This window comes from Azolla caroliniana, unplaced genomic scaffold, assembly GCF_043228905.1.
Source record: "Azolla caroliniana isolate FFs.n. ecotype wild unplaced genomic scaffold, voAzoCaro1.0.p SCAF_13, whole genome shotgun sequence".
NCBI classification, from domain to species: domain Eukaryota; kingdom Viridiplantae; phylum Streptophyta; class Polypodiopsida; order Salviniales; family Salviniaceae; genus Azolla; species Azolla caroliniana.
The window spans coordinates 19957118-19979227 of record NW_028230448.1 but is presented as its reverse complement, the minus strand read 5'-3'; the positions used below and the strand labels follow the sequence as shown (position 1 = coordinate 19979227).

Genomic DNA, 22110 nt, shown 5'->3' with positions numbered 1-22110 from the left:
GATACACAACTTTCTTTGATTATAAATATATGTATAGATTACATAGAATGATAGAGATCATTCTAATATGCCATCATGAACAACTATAGTTTCTTAGCTTTGAATTGTTAACACAGTTATTGATACTCTAGTTTCCGTGAAATAAATGCATGAGTTGAAATTGACGAGGGGAGACAAAAACAAATCATTCAAAATTTTGTCATGTACCCAGAGTGATTTTCAGAATAATAATAACGTTTTAAAACCAAAATCTAACCAATGCAAGAATATGAGTGCATGGTTGACAATAAAAACCTTCAAGATGTCGAGGTACATCCCCATATGCTTCAAGGAAGATATTTAGAAGGTTCTTCAACAAATATATTTGCGAAGTATATGAAACCATCTTCATCTTAAAGAGGCATACCACCTATTAATAAAATGTCATAATCTATGTAAGATTTAATAACATAACAGCTTTGTGTTTTATCACTGTGTATGCTACCTATACATACCATATCATTAGGTGTAAGATGTAAATGACATAACCATATCATGGCATTTGTACATAATTTGTGGTTCCTAACCCCATCACTTTGTCATAGAAAGTTGCAAAGCTTTTCAAGAAAATGGGTAAAACCAATTATTACTTTGATGTTGCTTTCCTTGGGGGTTAGTTGGGAACCTAGGACACTATAGAATATTTATGTTACGAATAGCTCACACATTATCTTGGACGTGGTTGAGATGTTATAAAGTGTTTTGCTCATCAACTGTTAATTACGGACATTACATTCCTATCTTTAAAAGCTCGTATTCTATGAAGTGTATATGTCCTCATTATGTTTGTACTATTGTTATCATCCTTAAACTATGTGACCTTGGCAATGTGGCATGTTCTTTACTATGCAATGGATAGTGATTTCTTTCAAAGGGGCATTATGACACATTGGCTCAAACATAAGAATTAAATACATGGATTGATTATTTAGAGATAAACCATTTGCAATAACAAGTTAAAAGGATGTAAGAATCATCTTAAATCCCAACAAGATCCATTTGACATTATACCTCATTAGTATGAAGCTCGCTACTTAGCTAATCACTCAATTCATACAAATCACAATACCTATGCATATATTAATTACATTTTGACACAACTAATATTGATGTCGTGACACTTAGACATCAAGTTTAGTAATAGATCAAGATCCTAGATGAATGTGATCTCGAAAGAAAACTAAAACCAATAATTGCTTTTTGCTAACTAAAGTATGAAACCAAATTTGAGTTTTTGTCAAAATGGAAATATATTGATCGATGTGTAACTAAAAGGTTTCATTATATGTTAAACAATTGGAAATGGTCTTCAAGAGAGATACAAGACAAGTAAGACTTTCTTTGCCACGCACTATGTATATATAAAATACTCTACTTACATACGTTGACTATAAGAGCGTTATGGGATAATCAGATTCGAATAGTTCCCATAGCAACTTTAGTTCTAACGAAATGTGTTTTCTTTTTTTTATTTCTTTATATAAATAAGTAAAGTAATGATAACAAGGGCCAATAGGTGTCTAGCCAATAATTAACTTGATAAGATGAGCAAAGCCTACATTGGAAGACCCATTGAGGGTATGAACTGCCACTTGGGCGGCCTCCTGAGTCCTGCCAACCAATCGCCGATGCCTTGTGTTGTGCCGGCGGATCCTCACCATCATTTCTAATCATGAGCGTACGAACCTTACGCGCAACCTCATCACGTCGGACGATAACGTGGTCTCCTCGTTTGAATTCAAGACCTAGCCCCCATTTGTCCATGAGGCAACGGTTGTTGAGCATTTGGTCCGCGAAATACGGCCAGCCCAGTGTGGGGACACCTGCGGAGATGCTCTCTAGGGTCGAGTTCCAACCGCAGTGTGTAAGGAATCCACCGACTGAGGGGTGGGCAAGCACTTGCAGTTGGGGCGCCCATTCTACGATGAACACGCGGTCTTTGGTCCTCTCCAAAAAGCCGTCTGGGAAATTGGCCCGGCCGCCGGACCCGGCCATGAGGTCTGGCCGGATGACCCACAGTACAGGGCTCCCGCTCCCTTCTAATCCCATGGCCAGCTCCTCGAACTGCTCCCCGCTCATGATCGTGATGCTCCCAAACGACACATACAGCACAGACCCCGGATCTTGCCTGTTCAACCATTCCACGCACTTGTCGTCCTCCTTCCACAGTGCCGCCATTGGGTAGGCCTTGAGCTCCGCTATGTACTGCCCGCCACGATCTCCCGTCTTAAAGTAGGGATCGGGCAACAGCGGCCCCACCGAGCAGATCTCCACCGGCTCGTTGTCTTTCCGCAGGGCTGCCAATGGCTCTGCCTCCAGCTCCTCCAATGTGTTGATCACGATGCACGTTGCCTCCCGCAGACGCTTGTAGGACGTGTGGTAGATGTCGTACATGAGATCTTCTGGATCCGGATTGAGAAGGAATTCGTTGATCTCGCTCCTCTTCAACGGTGGCACGCCGGGGATCCACGTGATGAGAGGCTCCTGCACGTGTTCGTGATCTGGAGGCGGTGCACGATGGTCGTGTGCCACCACCGACATGGTGGTCGCCAGCATACCGGCAGAGGCCGTCCAGAATGCCACGTATTTGAGGCCATATTTCTTGGCTATGTCTTGCGTGAAGTAGAGGAATAAATCGGATATAATACAAGTGAGAGGTGGGAGGGAAGAAGACTTACGAGAAGGATGCCAGGTAGTGGAGACATAATCCTCTCGATGGCCCGTTGGGCGTGGGAGAAGCGATTCGACCAGAGACTCAAAGGCAGGTGTTAATTTAAAGAAGGCTTCGCAGAGCTCCACAATGCTCTGGGCACCGGTGGTGTCTCCACTGTCGCGTCCGGCATTCACAACTTCGGCCAGGTGGATATCATCGAGACCCTGTTCACGGAAACGCGGCTCGAGGAGCTTTTCGAGTAATGTGTGGTGGTGGTGTGTGTTCACGAAAGTTATTACGAATCCGGCCTCCTTTGCGAGCTTGATGGAGAGATGCATCATGGGGCCGATGTGGCCTTGTGCCGGAAATGGGATGACCATGGCATGTGGCCGGGAGCCTAGGGTGTGTGTGGACATCTCGTGTGTTTTTGCACTCATATGGTTGCAAAATCTTGGTTGAATGGAGGAGCTAGTGGAATTATTAATATTGAGTTTGGATGAAACAAAGAGTTGTATTCTTCTTTAGTAGTCCAATTCTAGATGAATACTAATTGATGTGTCAACGGCAAAGGCTACAATGTCTATATACACATATATATATTGAACATAGAGAGACACTTATCATTCAAAACACCTTTTTCCCTATAGTGAGAGAGTGTGTGTGTGAAGTATGTAGTTCATAAGCTCATACCTAAAGCCATGACACATGGCATTGCATCATTAGTGACGGTCACCTTGTTTATTGTCGTCACATTCCGTAGGACAATAAATCTCCTTTTGATATTCTTTTGCTCTTGAAGTATATACCAAACATTGTTGGGGATTGGGTATAGTAGTTCAAACTTCAATTCATCGACCTATCATTAACTTTATTCTTTTTTCAAGATGTAAATAAAGTTGGCATGTCATATTACAATCCCATGTAAGGAAAGAAAATGATAATTGATAATTAAGACACCTCCTTTGTCGATGCAAGATAACATGTTCGAATAGGTGTTGGAATGCCATAGTAAGTGTTGTTGGTGATGGTGTCGGTAGAAGAGGAGTTTTGGAATGGTTATCAATAAATCATCGTATGGCTCAATGTAGGGATCGGCAACGGTTCGGTCTAGGCTTAACCAGTTTGGCATTATCCAAGCCAAACCGGTTAAGCCTAAACCTTTTTGGGGTTCTCAAACCTGAACCAAACCAAACCAAACCAAACTTATCCCTAAACCGGTTTGGCAACCTCACCATTATTTTTAGTCCCCTCAACCTCTAATAACATCATCGTCATCAGCACCACTACCACCATCACCATCTCAGATACAAATATATGATGGCTACGGAGACATGCATGCCAATTTCCTTGCTTCTACTAGACACCTTGCTTGCTAGCACATGGACATGGCTTGCCCTAGGCCTTGCCACCATAGCCAACTTAAATCTGCTGAGCTTTCTTCACTCGGCCTCGTATCTATGAACCTCTCTCTTCCTCCCTACTCTCCTCCTCGTATATAGAAACTGACATTGCTTTTCACTAATTGGAGAATGAAACCAACATTGAGCTTAAGCCAAATTAAACTATTGGAATCAACAAATAGGCAAGCAACAAAAATCTCTAAAGGAAGACAAAAATGTAGTTGGAAAGACAAAAACAAAATGTCATTATATGTTAAACAATTGGAAATGGTCTTCGAGAAAGACAAAAAAGTATAACGTTTCACTATATGTTAAAGCAATTGGAAATGGTCTTCAAGCAAGACATGAGACTAGTAAAACTTTCCATGATAGGCAAAATGGTGTACAAGGGAGTTATCGGGATCAAATTTGAACACTGAATCCAAGGAAGCTCCTCACGTAATGTATTTCCTTCTTTTATAATAAAGCCAAATATATATATGCCAATTATATCAACTTCAGCATTGGGTACACTACCTGAATCCATTATTAAACTATATGAATGTGCACATCATTGGTGACCTTATTTCTTTATCTATTTTGATAAATAAGTTAAAACAATAATCATAGGAGTGAAGGTTGTCTAGCCACGAATTGACTTGAGAAGACGCGCGAAGGCCACATTGGAAGACCCATTGGGGTTTTGAATGGCCTCTCGGGCAGTGTCCTGCCAACGAGTCGCCGATGCCACATGTCGAGCCGGGGCATCCCCCCCATCACCACTTCTCCTCATAAGTGTGCGAACCTTACGAGCCACCTCGTCACGTCGCACGATGACATTATCGGTATCATCTTGATGCCGTTCGAATTCGAGACCGAGCCCCCATTTGTCGATGAGGCAACGGTTGTTGAGCATTTGGTCGGAGAAATACGGCCAGCCAAGTGTGGGGACACCCGCGGAGATGCTCTCTAGGGTCGAGTTCCAACCGCAGTGTGTAAGGAATCCGCCGACCGAGGGGTGGGCAAGCACTTGCAGCTGGGGCGCCCATTCTATGATGAACACGCGGTCTTTGGTCCTCTCCAAGAAGCCGTCGGGGAAACTGGCCCGGCCGCCGGCCCCGGCCATGAGGTCCGGACGGATGACCCACACTACAGGGCTCCCGCTCTCTTCCAATCCAATGGCCAGTTCCTGGAACTGCTCCCCGCTCATTATGGCAATGCTCCCGAAAGACACATACAGGACAGACCCCACAACTTGCCTGTTCAACCATTGTAAGCACTTGTCGTCTTCCTTCCACAGTGCCGCCATTGGGTAGGACTGAAGCCCCGCGACGACTGTGTGGTGGTGGCCACCATCGCCTGTCTTCTCTGTCCTTTCCGACGCATGATTCAAGTAGGAATCGGGCAACAGCGGGCCTACTGAGTATACCTCCACCGGCTCGTTGTCTTTCCGTAACGCCGCCAGCGATTCTGCCTCCAGCTCCTCGAATGTGTTGATGACGATGCACGTTGCCTCCCGCAGACGCTTGTAGGAGGTGTGGTAGATTCCGTACATGAGATCTTCTGGATCCGGATTGAGCAGGAATCCGTTGAACTCGCTCCTCTTCAATGGTGGCACGCCGGGGATCCACGTGATCAGAGGCTCCTGCACGTGCTCGTGATCTGGAGGTGGGGCCCGATGGCCGTGTGCCACCACCGACATAGCCGTAGCTAGCATGCCGGCGGAGGCCGTCCAAAATGCCAGGTATTTGAGCCCGAATTTGTTGGCTATGTCTTGCATGAAGTAGTTGTACAAATCCGATATAATACAAGTGAGAGGTGGGAGGGAAGAAGGATTCGTACCGGGGGCGGCCGACTCATCTGGATCATGGCCGATCGGGAGAAGCGATTCGACCATCTCTTCAAAGGCGGGCCCTAATTTGTAGAAGGACTCGCAGAGCTCGATGAGGCCTTGCGAGCCGGTGGTGTTGCCACTGTCACGCCCGGCATTCACGACTTCGGCGAGGTGGATATGATGGAGGCCGTGTTCACGGAAACGCGGCTCGAGGTGATGCTTCAGTGATGCGTGGTGGTGGTGTGTGTTGACGAATGTTATGACGAACCCGGCGTCCATTGCGAGCTTGATGGAGAGATGCATCATGGGTCCGATGTGGCCTTGGGCGGGGAATGGGACGACCAAAGCATGCGGGCGAGGGGAGGCGAGGGACATGTTGTGTTTGTGTGCACTCATATTGTTGCAAGGGTTTGAAGAGAGTGTAGGAGGAGTGAGTAGTAGTGACTTGATGTAGGGATGATAATATGTATAGACTCTTGAAGTAAAACAATATGAGTTGTGTGGCTCTTATGGCACCTTAAATGAACACCACTGAGTGATGCGTTAAATGGCAAAGGCTAACATACATACATATATATATATATGTATACCCACATACACATACATACATATGTAGAATCTAGATATATTATGGTATTAGGAAGAGTTATCATTCAGAATACCCCCATCTGAAAAGAGAGAGAGAGAGAGAGAGAGAGAGGAGGAAGTTGTTCATAAGCTCATCGGTTCTTGAAACGTGTCATCACATCATCATAGATTGTCTGTCATCTTCCTCATTGACTACGTACCATGGATTGCATCATTGTTAATCGTCACCTTCTTTTCCGAGGACGACAATAAAATCTATCAATCTATTTTCATAAAATTCTTTTCCCGCTAACATCTACCCAAGTTTGTTTGGGACCCAAGTATTTGTCTTATTTCCCAGCACACGAAAGAATTTCCATTGCTTTATTTTATCCATTTTCATTAGCACAAACTAGGAGTAATATGCACGTTATATTATATTGTAAATTTGTATGTATGTATGTTTATATGCATGCATAATGTGTGTGTGTGTGTTTGAGTACATAGACGGGGTTTGAGAGAGAGAGAGAGAGAGAGAGAGAGAGAGAGAGAGAGAGAGAGAGAGAGAGAGAGAGAATTAGATAGTCATCTTTTTAACATTCTTCATGGAGATCAATTCCGAATGTATGTGTATGCGTATGTGGGCATGTTTGCTATATGTGAATATTCTTCTTCCAAAGGGAAATTGAAATTCAATGTACTCATATATGTGTGTAAGTGGGTTACAACTCTAATTTGTTATCAATGCACCTCTTGAAACAATTATTTGTTAATGTAAACGTGGAATTTCTTTGTTAACCTTTAAATATCAACTTATTGATAATGAAATTCTTCCAAACAAACGAATGACTCGAAATGGTAAAAAGATACCAAAAATAAATTCAAATTTCACACAATTGACTTTGAAAATACAACTTCTTTAGTGTACATAGAATTACTAGGTCAATGATCAAGGATTTGATCATGGAAAAAGTTAAGATAGAATGATTGATTGGTGAGATATTTTCTACACATTCTTTGTTAAGATGACATTTTAGTCATGGTATTGTTTTGGCAAGATATTTAAAGGATTAAATTGTATGATACAATAAAGGCAGAGACCCCACATGGTCAAGATGGGCAGCTTACCACATCATCTATAACCTCTACAAATACGAGTAACAAAAGCACTACATGTTTATGATCAATTTGTCTTTTTTACTTGGATTGCCCATGTAATTTCTATTCTTTACAGATTTGTAATTGATACTCAAGTTTCTTTCATATTCTTGCAGATCATGGTTGTCGTGTTTATGAGAACGCAAGTGTTCTTTTGTCGAGTTCTTGTGTTATCGACTATTTGGTTGCTAATATTAGCAACCAACTTTGCTAACTAATGTGAAGTACTGTGTTTTTGGTAAAATAATATTAGCAACCAAGTATTTTGCTCATGTCAATATTAAAACTCCTCAAGCCTTGTCATGAAGCAAATTTGATTTTCTATGTAATGAATCTTTAAAACCACATATTGTTGAATTTTAAATGATAAAACTCGAACAAATGCAAAAGTATAAGTGCAGTCATGAAGGTAAAAACCTTCAAGATGTCGAGGGACACCCTCACATGCTTTGAGAAAGAGGCATACCAAGTATACATAACATATCATCATCTGTGTAGCATATCACCACATGTGTGTTTATGTTCCTCTAATAAGGGTTTAGTGTATCTACATAATTCATAGTTCCTTGCTCCACCATTTCGTCATTGAAAATTGTATAGGATTATTTGTAACATCCTTGCCAAGATTTTCATTAAAATGGGTAAAAGCAATTTTCACTTTTTGGGGGTTGATTGGGAAGTATTGGCCATAGAATGGTTATATTTCCATTATAGTACAAACAATACCTCTTTCCACTAGCTTGCATATTAGCTTGGACAATATCAACATGCCATAAAGCATGTGAGTCATGAACTATTAGTTCATGGATATTATATTTTGGTCTGTTAATCCTCGTATTTGATGATGTGTATACATCCTCATTACATTTGGCACGTCGTTATCTTTCTTAAACTGTATGTGAATGTGGGATCCCCTTTAATTATGCTTCCTTTGCACTTTAATGTGATTTCAATCATCACAATGGGTAGTATTGGCTTTACAAGGGTTAATCACTTCTGCCACATTGTGACATGTGGCAAACACATTATTCCAACAGCCAAAGTTCTCATAGAAATATAACTGAAATAATTGACTTCAACGTGCACACCACATGGTGGCATAAATGTGCATAATAGGCCCTACACTAGTGCATGTTTATGTATATTATATATAACTCCCAAGCCATATGAGAGTCATAATTGTGAGTACAAAAGTATAGTGATATAAAGTGAGCATAAACTTTTACGTAAGCTAACAAATATGACCAATATACTTCCTTTTCAAACTCTCCAGGAGCCTAAAAATGATCAGGGATTGGATGCAAACTGATCAAAGATTGGATGTGGAATATTTGTGATGAATGATCATTTTATGAAATTTCAATCCTACATAAGATCTGTTATTATTTGTTGGAGAACTCTTGATTCAAGGCGGAGGAATGTGACTTGAATTGAAAGATTTAATCACCTATTACCCAGTAGGGTCGCTTTACCCCACGAACAATGAAGAATGTTCCATCTCTATGATAACATTTCAAAAGAAATGTTTTTGGCTCAACCATGAAAATTAAATTCATGGATTGATTATGTAGAGAAAAGCCATTGGCAATAAGAAGTCAGTGAGAAGAACATTTATTGCATCAAAGCATTAATTGTAAACATTAGAATGCCAAAAGAACCATTCTAAAATATGTAGACATTGTAAATCTCTTTATTGCTAGCCAGATTAACCAATAACAAACCCAAAACTCAACATTTAAAAAAACTAATTCAGAAGAGGTGAAATGTATAACATGGACGCGTTATTGATGTATATGGCCTTGTAGAGGGCTAAACAGGTCATTTTAAAGCACAAGTCTGATAAATACAGTGAAGGAGCATAATAAACCAAGTTTCAATCCAGATTTTTCGATTCAAGAAGCGTTTTTGTGCAGTATAAAATTGACTTCTTCCTCTTGCTTCATATAATAAGCTCTCTTTCCTGTCATAAAATAAGCTACTCGAGCCTACTCCCAGAAAAATGATTTCGAAAATGGCAAACTCAAATCCAACTTCCCTTGTCTTTTCTCCAACTCAGATTTCGTAGAAACCCATCTTTTCCCCAACTTAGAATTTTACCATCATAACATATTGGAGCTATTAATTAGTCTTGGTATGGCATTGTAATGTTCGTTATAGAAGCTGTGCATAAATTGGTATACGCAATATACATTTCAGAATTATGCAATTTATTAAGATCTACATAGACATCTTGTAGAAGAAAGCTACGACAATCTTTTGTTTCTTTGATTCTCTGAAACATTTGAAAAACTATTAAGAAGAGGAAAACAAGAAGCTTTTTAATTGCTTTCCATACACATACCATGGACAAGGTTGAAAAAGGACATTACCGCAATCCACAATGATCAGATCTCATACTCGTAACACATACCATGGCCAAAGTTGAAAAAGGACATTACCGCAATCCACAATTAAAATTTATTAAATCACTTCTCTAATATAAGACCTGTTGAAGAAGATTCACATCATGTTGATAGAAGATTACAGAAACTACAATACTTTACGATTAATAAAAAATTACCGGAACCCATAAGCTTTAGGATAAAGGTGAACATTGCAGAAAACCATAAGCTTTATGATTAATGTGAAGATTACAGAAAACCATAAGCTTTAGGATTAATGTGAAGATTATAACCACCTTCAGAAGATTACATAAGCTATCATGAAGGATAAAACCATTTATTTGAAGGTTAAACCTGTAAACTGTATTCTGCAAATGCACCAAAAAACAGATCTGATCTTTTATTCATCATCTGAATCGTGTTCTTTCTTTTCTTTCTTCTTCTTCTTCTTTTCCTTATCTTCATCTTTGTGTTTCTTTTCTTTCTCTTCACCTTCATCATCATCATCATTCTTATGTTTATCTTTTTTCTTCTTCTCTTTCTCTTCATCTTCATCATCACCATCTTTCTTCTTGTCCTTCTTCTTCTTCTTCTCTTTCTCTTCGCCTTCCTCCTCATCATCTTTCTTCTTATCCTTCTTCTTCTTCTCTAATTTCTCACATTCGTCTTCCTTACTTTTCTTATCTTTCTTCTCCTTCTCTTCCTCGACGCCACCCTTATCTTTCTTCTTCTTCTTTTCTTCTTCTTCACCTTCTTTATCTTTGATCTTTCCATCTTTCACACCCTCAGCTTTCTCTTTCTCTTTCTCTTTCTTCTTATCACCACCATCGATGTGAAGGACATCTTTGATTTTATCTTCGATTTTCTCTAAAACATTAGACATGGTTGCAGAAATGGAGGAATCTGTATCAACGAAACAGAGAGAAAGTTGTAAAGGAGAAGAAGACGAAGACAATGAGCGTGTGAAAGAGAGAGAGAGAGAGAGAGAGAGAGAGAGGAGTATGAGAGGAGGGGGAGAATTTACCTGTGAAAGTATCCGAAGTAGGAGATCGAAGATTTTTCCTGTGATAATATCTGAAGCAGAAGCACTAAAGATGCAGATAGAAGGAAAATGTAGATCTATCTCGCTTTCTCTCGCCCTCTCTCTGTTCACTCTGTACGTGTGTATGTATGTATATACGCGTGCGTGCATATGTAGTATGTATGTATAAATGTGACTCCGTTCACTTTGGTCGGTGATCTCTCTGATTCAATCAAATAAAAAAAATGTACAAGGCCCTTGAGGAGGAGGACATCCCAAGCCAAAAACTAATGTTTCCTACATGCACCACATCTTCTTCTTCTTCTTCTTCTTTGTGTCTCCAAGATGTAGATAAGAATGCATTGCTTCAATCTCCCAAGGAAGTGTTTCCTACTTTTATGTCAACCACCTTGGGAAGCATGCCCCAATCCACACATAAAACAATCGTTGTTTGTGAATACCTTTGTTTGCGTATTGGTGAAGCTTGCCCCAATACTCACACACACACCCAAACTAATTTAAATAGTGCCTCTCCGACATCTATGACAAACAGCAAGAGAATGACTCAAATAAAGAAAAATGCAAGTTTTATGATGATAAAAATCTCTTGGGAAGTACAAATAATGTCCTTAGTTTTGGGCAAGTGCACTTTTCACTATGGTTGATGATGATATGAAAACAAATGTCTCACATAGCTCTATATAACCTTGTGACGCCTTTTGAGTCCATCGGGGAATGGAATGTAACATATCCTCGCGCATGTTCACACATAAGTAAACAAAAGTGTCATCTTTGCAAGAGAGAGACGCCAAAGTATTAGTGACGATGTGAAACAAACACAACCCTCCTTGATATTCCACTAACATAGTCTCAACATAAGTCAAGCCTCCTTACATAGGCAAAAACCCTATGCCCAAGTTAACCAAGTGATAAGACACACTTAATAGTTACATTACACTATAGGATTCTAATTCAATTCATACCATCAATCATTTCAAAATTAACCTACACATACACATCATAAGATTAGGGAAAACAAGGAAAACCTATCTCGTGAATTAGCAATGGGCATGGTTTCAGCTCAAACCAAACTAAATCGTTAAGCCATGATTTAATGATTTATTGGTCCCAAAAATTTTTAATGGTTTGGATTTTTGATAAACGGTTTAGTTTGGTTCTAAAACTTGGGTTTATAGGTTTTTGGTTAACTTTTTTTTTACCTTAATAGTTTATTAATTTAATTAATTTAACTTAAATATTTATTTAATTTAATGGTTGAATAAAGTTTCTTTTATTGATTTAATAAATTTAACTTAAATGCTTATTTAATTTAATGTATTTTTGTTTATTTAGATGTTTAATTAGTTTGATTTAAATGGTTAGGTTTAAATTTTTTATTAAATGGTTCTGTTTGGTTTCAACTTTTCCCTAAACGTTTGGTTTGGTTTTTCAACTTAAGGTAAAGATGACCGAGAAGAAAAAACACCAAAGAAATGGCATCAAGTAGTTTAAATGGTTTTGAGGATCAAGTGATGAACAATAGAAAGTGCTTTGACTCACAATATTCTAGCTTTGGCTCACTTTCATGGCTACATCTTGCCTAACCATCTCTTTGTGAGACATTGTGATTGTTGAGGGCCAAAATAATGAGAACAATGAACTGATGGACACAATTGAAGTGAGAACAGCAATGAAGTGACAATGGTAGATGGAGATCATTAGAAGAGACCTTTTTATGTTGCATTTTGTTAATATGGAGCTAGATACTCACTTCCTCACTCAAAATCATGCAAAATGAAAATAGCTATACATACTTTGATCTAATTCATTAATCCAATAATTGCAAAAAAACTATATTTTAGACACTACATTAGTAACACTAATGAGGACAACCACTTCATTTTTCTTCGACAAATCTTATTGATGTTTATAGTAACTGATTAGTTCCAAAAACCTAGCAAACTAATTCCATTCCCCCAAGAGTCTTAAATGCATCACCTTCGTACACTATCATGGACAATTGTATAGTCATTATTCCATTATACCTATAAATTTTTCATCACCTCAAGCAAACATCTTTCTCTACACATTACAAGTGTTGCTTATCACCTATCTAAAGTTGTTTCTTTCTTATAATCCAAGAAAACCATCCTCTATAGAAAGCCATAGAAACCATTGTCTTTTTTTATTTCATTCAATTATCGCAATGAGGTCTCAACATGCTTGGCACCATCATACCCTCACAATATTCTACTAGAGCTCTTTTTTTCTTTCATTCAATTGCCTCAGCAAGGTGTTAACAAACTTGACACTATCATATCCTCTTAATATCATGGTTTGTTCCAAAGATCTGTGTAAGTTTGTGTTTGAAGCAAGAGGTCAATTACAAAGCCGACCCTTGCCTCAATGATGGTTGGTCTTCACTATCAAGAGTTGAATAGTCTTTTTCATATCCTTGCTTCTAATTTGAGCGTAGTTCCACCTATTGACAATGACTTTAGCCTCCATATTTGCTTCTATGATAAGTGGGTTAAATATGGACCATTGGTTCTTGGTGTGCATGCATTGACCCAACCACCATTGTTACCCTCAATTGTACAATTCAACCAACATTATGCTCATTTCAGGCCCATGGTTCACTAATACCACTGGATCCTTCATGCTCATATCCTTACTGCGTCGCAAGGCTAGTCCTTGCCCAATATTTTTCTATATAATGTCTTCTTTAGTATCTCACCTCTTTCTAGGCTTGTATTGCATATTTGCATTCGAGTTCTAGCCTTTTTGGTGCTACTGAAGAAAATGGACACAAATTCAGCTTCATTGTCTTCCATCTCAGTGAGATTCATTGGAGTTTGAAAACTGAAGGGTTGACCTAATCCCTCAAGACCTAAAGATACGAGATAATGACTACAGAAAAAATGATAAGCAATGGCCAGATTAGGACAATGACACGACACTGAGATTGATACAGGACGGACTCAACACAGCATCAGAGATGAGTACTGTACTATTCACAATAGTACGTACAAGGCCATGTACAATGCACTCTAGTAGATGGCACTCATGTAGATGACAAGTACCCAAAAAAGGATCAGTTCCCTTCCAAACCTTAAGCTCCTAATATGTGTACCTGGGCTTGGAGAATCCACTACACTGGCCAAATTGACCTTGTTCTCTAGTGTGTCCTATATACATCCTCATCCACCCATGAACAATAGAAGATCAATGATACATTGTCTATTTTTTTATGCCAGCAATTGTCTCTTCATGAAACTTCTTTTTTGCTATTCCTACCACTTCCCTTAGAGTAAATTCCACCTAATTATTTCAATATTAATGTCTGCTTGTGTGTTTCGGTGAAGCATTGGCTAACCTCCTCTTAGTAATTGATAGTTGGGCATTGTAGTAATTATCTTGCACTTGTCTTGAGCTAGTGGGTTCAATTAACCTCATTGCAAACACACTACACTGATGACGTTGAGCTTCATCTCCTCCAGGCAGATCAATCATCCAACTCCAATAAGGTAAGGAAACCTACTTCCTGGATGTGGTTGTAGCAGCAGAGAGGTGAGAGGACATAACACGTGCACCTCATGAAATGGCAATGGACGTGACAAGTGAGGTCCATCGTTTTCTGGCCAGGTGGGAGCAAGACAACACTTGGCAGACAGACACCCTCCTAAGACAGATGCTCCCACTCCCACTCCCACTTCTACTCCTAGACATTGTTCCCCTCATACCTCTGGAAATTAACAAACCAGCAGCACAACCGCGAACCTCTTCCATGATCATCGAGCTTGCTGACCCCCTGCCTATGCCAAACGAAGTCATAGATGATAAAGTAATCTCAGCAAAGACTATATATATACAGATAAAGTTATTGGAATCCACACCTGCACTAGTAAGAAGAATAAGTGTTTCTGCATGTGTAAAACGAAAATGCGAAACCAATAGACGAACAAATTACGGCCAGCCCGGAATGAACAATATAAGCCTTAAGTTTTAGATCTCCATTGTCCTATACCTTCATTTGCTGTGATTGCACATTCCATACATTCAAGAATATTTGAAAGAAGTGGTATGCTAAGTCTATAGTTTCTTGACTATCCATAACTTTTCATCCTGTTAACTTCTACCTCATCAAGCCATTCTAGTAACACCACCTGTGAAATAAGACAAATAGGATGCTTTATGAGTGCCTGATCCCAATCAATGATACAAGATATTATTTTATATTTCTTTCTATTTCCCAGATGTTGAAAAAACATAAATTATTTCCATGACGTTCATATATGGTATTCAGCAGAGAAAGCACTTCTTAGTTTGTCAAGATACTACAAGCCCATAATTCAGCCAACAAATTTGCCGCATTTTATGTTTTCTGGGTGTATCTGAGACATGCTGTGGTTGGGGGTATAACACTCATTGATGTGTGCCTAAATGACGAATCCAACTGCAAAGCCAAGTCTCAGGCCTTGCCCATAGCAATAGCCACCTGCACTTGAAACTGATCAGCCTTCTGGTAAGCTTAATGGGGCTCACAGATAGCTGTGGGCATAACCTTACCACAGTAGTCACAGCTTCGGTATTAGCATCTTCTGGGTGAATTTGATGCATGCTGTGACTGGACGTATAATACTCAATGATGCATCCAACTGCAAGGCCAAGTCTCACGCCTTTCCATTGCAAATGACCACCTGCACTTCAAAGTGATCAGCCTAAGCCTAATGGAGATCACAGATAGCTGTGGGCATAACCTTACCTCAGTGGTGCCACCATGGTCTTAGCTTTATTTTTAATTTGAGCTCAGCAGTGGAGGACAGCCGGTAATTCAGCCCTGCCACTTCTTGTGACTTTAGGGCGTATTTGAAGCACGTTGTAGCTGGAGGAATGACAGCACTGGAAAGCTGCTTTGGATTTGATGGCCACCGTTCAAATGCCTATTAAGTGCTAACTTGAGTTCCCGAATTTCATCTTTCTGCAGCCACATCAATCTAGCAAACAAAAAATTAAGGGAGAGAAGATTTGACCAGAAAATATTTGAGCTGACGACCTTCCATGGTGCCCTGCTATGCTTTGAGAATATCTTGCTGGGCCTCACGAGGCTCAATTCCTCAAAGGTACACCAGTCTGACTTAATGCCCAACAAATTGCAACTACGATGACCTGATCTGTATTTGATCACTCACTAAATCATTGACAATATAATCCAAGTCACCACACTTGATGTCAGATTAAGATGCAGCTAATAAATGATTTTTGGCTGCAGCTATAGATGGTCTCCTGGCATCAAACACTTTCCTGTCAGCAACTAAGCAACAACCATCACACCTTCAAGCAAGGGTGCAATGATCACAGCAGAGCAGCCCTGGGCATCTAACCCAACCAAGGCCACCAATTAAGGATGGGTAGCCAGGTAAAGCTGAGGTTTAGAATCAACCGGTAAGCTAGATAGTCTAGTTTTGAACCAGAGGAATAATTAGTCACAAACAAAGTCATACCACAATCAGGCAGCAAAGTCACCCACACGTTCACACTAGATGGTTGGATAGTGACTGTGTAGGGTAACCCATCATAAGAAGGTACCAACGTCTTCAAGCTTTAAAGGCAAATGAATGTCATCTCTCAAGTGCCGCCCAGATCTCATTAATTAATTAAAGGTCACCCATAATCAGATCACCCAATAAATAGATCTTGCCCCTTTATCTGAGCATTTTGATCAAGCACTTGGCGTATTTACCTTCCTCTCATCTTGCCTCTTGCCTTTTCCTTGTCTCCTACATTCACCCTTCCATGCTCTAGGCAGAGCTCATCACCGCATATTTCAAGTGGTGGTAGTTCTGTCTTTTCTGTTCCTACTTATCTATGCAGTATGTCACCTATCTCTGACACACTCCAACTGATGCCAGCCTACTGAGACTTCTGATAGGTCACATAGGATAGAGGCTTGGTAGAATTTAATATGTTTTTTAAGACATATATAGCTCAAGTATGACATTCATAAACACTGCAAAAGGTTTTTCAACAATGGTTTCTCAATTTAAAGAATAAGATCCACAGTATGATAGATCTATAGCATGTGACTGCGTATGAGAACACATGGGTTGATCAAACTAAATATATCAATACATTGAATTCCATCCCACTTTGAAATCAATAGTTGACATGTGTTAAAATCACTAATCAAGTGGTTTTCCACATCCAACAAACATACCTTGGATTAGCTCATTGGTTGTGATACTAAGTTGATATATGATAAGTACACATGGAATGATGTAACAAAGGATGGACTTCCTGTTCAGATCCATAAACTGTGCATTATATCAGTAAGAAAAGGCTGATGTAGAAATTATGACAATAGGGCATGAAAAAACTGAAATATATATATAGAAAATGTATATTTTATTAAAATTGATAAAATGGTTTCCAGCAATATCAAGAAGTTAAATGTGCCTCAATCATACAAAAGATTAGTTAAAAATTTTAACATATAAATCATAAAACCAGTATAGCCATTAAGAGAAGGACAAGAAAAACATAATTAATATACTTGACAGTTTTCATATAATCGTAAATGTGTATTATATATCCAAGTTTCACTTATGATAGAGACTGTTTTATGTTGACCACACCGAGGGCTCATTGTCCAGCAGGAAAACTCATTCCAAACGCCAAATCACTGCTACATCATGGCACCTAGTTAAAATAAGGGCTAATTTTGGAATCAAATACTGTAGACTACAATTTAAACAAAAATAAAATCAAAAATAAAATATTTGAGCATTGCATGATGCATCTAATAGAAATTATAATCTTTAAAATAAATTTGATTGTCACTTACAACCAAAGCTTTTGTAACTCATAGTTACCAACATCTCTACACTCTTAAATGTTTTCGAAATACAATAAAATCGAGGTAGATATAGCTTAGCAAAATATGAAAGTCCTATATTGCCAAAGCCACCATGAGAAAAGGTACTGATAGGATGAGATCGAGCAGTGTCAAAAACAACCTGAAAATTTATGGTTCTACATTCAATCATCCTACATTGCTTCTGAGATTCGATGATGCAAGTCTACATGGTAGCTAAATACGAAAATTCGCTACCATTATAATTAAAAACAGTAAGTCTATATTAATTGAATAACATTGCCATTACTCAAGCTGATTGATCTTCTAAAAACAACAAAGTGTCCCTTTTTCATACAGCAATAATTGAAATTGTGGAAGAACAGAGCATCAGAAAATATATCAAGCTCATTTTTCCTTAATTTCTGTGGTGGGAGCAGTTCTTTTTTATAAAAGAAAACAATGTCTAAAAATAAAAACCATTAGTTTTTTATTTCAAATTTTAAATCTGACATTATGTCTCTTTTAATTACTTCCCATCTATTTTTAGGTAACATTTTAGTTACTTCAATGCTCCCCCTCAAGCTAGTGAATGTATGTTTGGCATTCCCAGCTTGGATAGAATTGTTTGGAATATTGGACTGCTTAATCTTTTAGTAAGAATATCTGCTAGTAGTTGTGAGAACATAAGATATGCAAATCAGAACATTATCCACCTTCTCCTTGATAGAATAGCTGTCCACCTCTATGTGTTTCGTTCTGGCATTCTGTGCTGGATTGTGCACTATGTTGATTGCTGATTTGTTGTCCCAGTAAAGCCACATAGTTCCTTCCGATTTTATTTTCAAGTCTTGCAAGATCATTTTTTTCCACAAAAGTTCACATATTCCTAGTGCCATTGCTAGAAATTCAGCTTCAGCACTTGACCTTGTTTCCACATTTTTCGTTTTGCTTCATGTCACTCGATTTCCTCCAATGGAAGTACGATAACCTAATGTTAATCTCCCATCTAGAACTGAACCTGCATACTCTGCAGTTATATATGCATTTATTCCAAGCCTGGTACCCTGTTCTGAACTTCCTTTTAGATATCGTATCAATTAATGTATATGACTGCATTATCCAATATCTGCAACTGGACTTGAATTAATTCCTTTTTAGTACCAGCAAGAAAGTCATATATTCTGGAAGTGTCTTGAAGATGGTTGTGTCTTTCACACAATTCTGTTTTTATTTTCCTATAATAGTCAAGGTCTTGCCACAAGCTCTTTTTCTCATTAACATACTCAGTGATAGTTCAAGTATCCTGTTTTATAGACAGGGTTCTCACCCTTATTTCATATACCTGGGCTGCATCATGGGCGTTTTAATAGGTCTGCATGACTGCATCCCATCTCTCTTTTGCACTGGGAAAGCAAACATGTCTCACTGATTTCATGTATCATTGAGTTCCAAAGCAACATCATGGTCATCAAATTCTTCTTGTCCCATGCAACAAATCTCGGGTCACCTTCCTCTGGTCCATTCTCAATTGTGTGGCTTTATATGCCTTTCCCTTCAAAGAGTGTGTGAATAACATGTGACCATCTAAAATAATTTTTTCCATTCAATGAATTAGCAGCTGGTATATTTGGTAGATCTTCTACACCAATCTGAAATGTTAGCTGTCTCAACAAGTTGCACTATAGGAATATTGCTCACTCCAGTTGTTTCTGACATTTGAAGATGGAAAGAACGTGAAAAACTTACTAAAAGGAAGTCAGAATGGAAATGAAGGCCTCAGATTAAAGAAAAAGAATCAGCAATCAAGAGCTTAATATTATAGGCTATGAAGTCTGAGAGCAACTACGATGACAAGATAAAACATACAGGGTTTGGCTATACAACCTAAACATATGTGACTTAGCAATAAGGGCTGAACCAGTAAGAGTTGGCAATGAAGGGCACCAGACATGAAAAAACTGAATCAGCGATGACTGCTGAATATTATATAATATGCAGATGGAGAAGCAGAAGGGGGAATTACGAAACGAGGGCTAAAGGCTGCAGGCTGAGAAGGAAGCTTCCAGCATTAAAGGCCGTGAGCTATGAAGGAAGCTTTCAACTATAAAGGCTGCAGAAGCAAGCAGAGCAATATCAAATGCATGGACCGCTCTGATACCATGTTGAAGAAGAGAAAATCAGAAAACATATCTAGCTTGTTTTTCCTTGATTTCTGTGGTGGGAGTAGTTCTTTTTAATACAAGAAAACAATGTCTGAAAAACAGAAACTACTAGTTTCTTATTTCAAATGTTAAACCTGATGTTATCTTTCCTTTAGTCGCTTTCCTCCTTTTATGTTTAGTAATGCTTTAGTTACTTCAATAGAAATTATAACATCAAAACCTGACTTGGATGATTGGCCTCTTCTAAGATTTCATGGAAATTTTGTGCAGTTCAAAATAATCTTCCTCGCCTTCATCTATTATTTCTCCCCCTATTATTCTTCCACTCCAAAGGGACTCCCAATCTTCCATCCATTCAGGAGATTGTGACGAAGAATTTTCCAAGAAGTTTACTCATTCTGCATAATGATTTATCTGACTTATTTGCTTCTTTGTTGGTGTGTGTCCCAAGTCTGACCTGATGCATCGTGAAGAAATGTGAATCATAAGCAGTTATACCTATATGGTGAATCATGCTTCAATGACTTGCTGAGGTTGCGACAAGATACCAGCAAGAAAAAGACGAAAATATTTGTTATCTCTAAAATCTTAGAGATCGTCAGTATGAAACGAACACCTAATTAATGAGTATTGGAATACAGACTTTCCTGTATCTAGATGCAAATAGACAATCAGTATGAAAACACCCACCTAGTCAATGAACATAGTATTACAGTCTTTGCTGTATCTAAAATCCGAGAGACAGCCAGTATGAAAACAAACATCTATTCAATGAACGTTGGGATAGAATCTTTGCTATATCTGAAAACAAATACTAGTCAGTGAACATGGAGATAGAAAAGATGAAACTCTTTGCTCTAAGTAAAATCCCAAGCTAAACATCTAATCAATGAATATTGGAATAACACAGTTTCACAGTCCACAGTAAAAACACTACCATAACATTTAGTGGCATTGGAGTGCATTCTGAAGATCGCAAGATAATATTCTCCCCTAGAAGTTTCTCTATAGGGCACATTGCTTCCTAGTACCTGGAATGAGAAACAATAAAGCCTCTTTGATACTAAACATGCCCCATGGCAAAGATCATTCAATTAAAATGTTGCAAGAAAAACAATAATATTTCAAAACAAGCATGTTATAAGTGTATTTCCATACATTGAGTTATAGGTTACAATGTGAATATATTATCATCATAGGGTATACATCCAATCGCTAAAAGCGTAGGCAGTATTAGGGACAACGGTAACCTCATTCACTAAAGTCAAATTTAAAATTGTCCAGCTGGAAATATTTATAAAGGGAGTGGAATTAGATAGATATATATACACTTATCTACTAACCATAATTTCTTAGTATTTTCGCATAATTTTCTAGAAAACTCATGCACGCAAAAGAAACTCGGCCAAATTGTAAAGGATATTTTCTGCATAAGTGACTCATTGATTTCCTTCTCATATTAAGCGTATTATAGTCAATTATCCAGATCAAAGTCAACTGAATGATGCAATTTTTTATAATCCATAAAGTGTAGGTTTTCATGCAAGAAATATCAACATTCATAAAAATAATGGCCAACACATTAGTGCATATAATGCAAAAATCAAAAAGATTCTCAAGAAAAGGTTTGTGTAGGGAATATCACCAGTCAAATAATGTACACTAGTATCATCCATCAAACCATGTAATCTAATATATCAATCATCAGAAAGTATGACTAGGCTAGTATATCAGACATCAGATAGTAAAGAAAACTGGCAAGAAATAGTCATTTGAGCTTTGTATGGCAAGAACCAGTCATTTGAGTTTCATCATGCAAATAATCTAATGTTAAGATATCGATTCACATCAAACTGGAAAGAAATAGCCATTTAAGGTTCACCATTCAAATAATATATTGTTAATATAACAATTCACATCAAACTGGCAAGAAATAGCCATTTGAGCTTCATCATTCGACTAATATATTTTTATTATATCCATCCACATCATTTAGACAGTTTCAAGCTTTCACGTGAGAAATATCCTCAGTCATCAATTATGGGCCTTTTGATTAGGTG

The 22110-nt window shown here is 38.5% G+C and overlaps 2 protein-coding genes and 1 long non-coding RNA gene across 3 annotated transcripts; all 3 read right to left on the bottom strand.

Moving 5' to 3' along the window:
- Positions 1–1500: 1500 nt before the first annotated feature.
- Positions 1501–6356, bottom strand: LOC147856589 ((R)-mandelonitrile beta-glucosyltransferase-like). The gene is made up of 2 exons (XM_087329056.1): positions 5711–6356; positions 1501–2535 (listed from the first exon to the last, which is right to left on the bottom strand). The coding sequence occupies exons 1-2, from the start codon at positions 6299–6301 to the stop codon at positions 1516–1518; spliced, it is 1611 nt and encodes a 536-aa protein (XP_087185182.1). The 5' UTR covers positions 6302–6356; the 3' UTR covers positions 1501–1515.
- Positions 6357–10118: 3762 nt separating this feature from the next.
- On the bottom strand, positions 10119–11181 carry LOC147856588 (uncharacterized). Its single transcript, XM_087329644.1, has 2 exons — positions 11036–11181; positions 10119–10914 (listed from the first exon to the last, which is right to left on the bottom strand). Exon 2 carries the CDS (start codon positions 10892–10894, stop codon positions 10412–10414), a length of 483 nt encoding a protein of 160 aa, XP_087185770.1. The 5' UTR covers positions 10895–10914; positions 11036–11181; the 3' UTR covers positions 10119–10411.
- Positions 11182–13113: 1932 nt separating this feature from the next.
- Positions 13114–21606, bottom strand: LOC147856587 (uncharacterized). The gene is made up of 8 exons (XR_015530699.1): positions 20988–21606; positions 19732–20507; positions 17877–18079; positions 17250–17329; positions 15798–16957; positions 14929–15732; positions 14776–14843; positions 13114–14669 (listed from the first exon to the last, which is right to left on the bottom strand). It is a non-coding gene; the product is annotated as an uncharacterized LOC147856587 (long non-coding RNA).
- Positions 21607–22110: the final 504 nt, after the last annotated feature.

Excerpts from the sequence above, each read along its gene's own strand:
- LOC147856589 (XM_087329056.1), bottom strand. The coding sequence starts at position 6,301 with ATGAGTGCACACAAACACAACATGTCCCTCGCCTCCCCTCGCCCGCAT. Across the intron at positions 2,536-5,710 it reads ACGAGCACGTGCAGGAGCCT|GAACACGTGCAGGAGCCTCT; the intron begins CTGATCACGTGG and ends CCTCCAGATCAC.
- LOC147856588 (XM_087329644.1), bottom strand. The coding sequence starts at position 10,894 with ATGTCTAATGTTTTAGAGAAAATCGAAGATAAAATCAAAGATGTCCTT.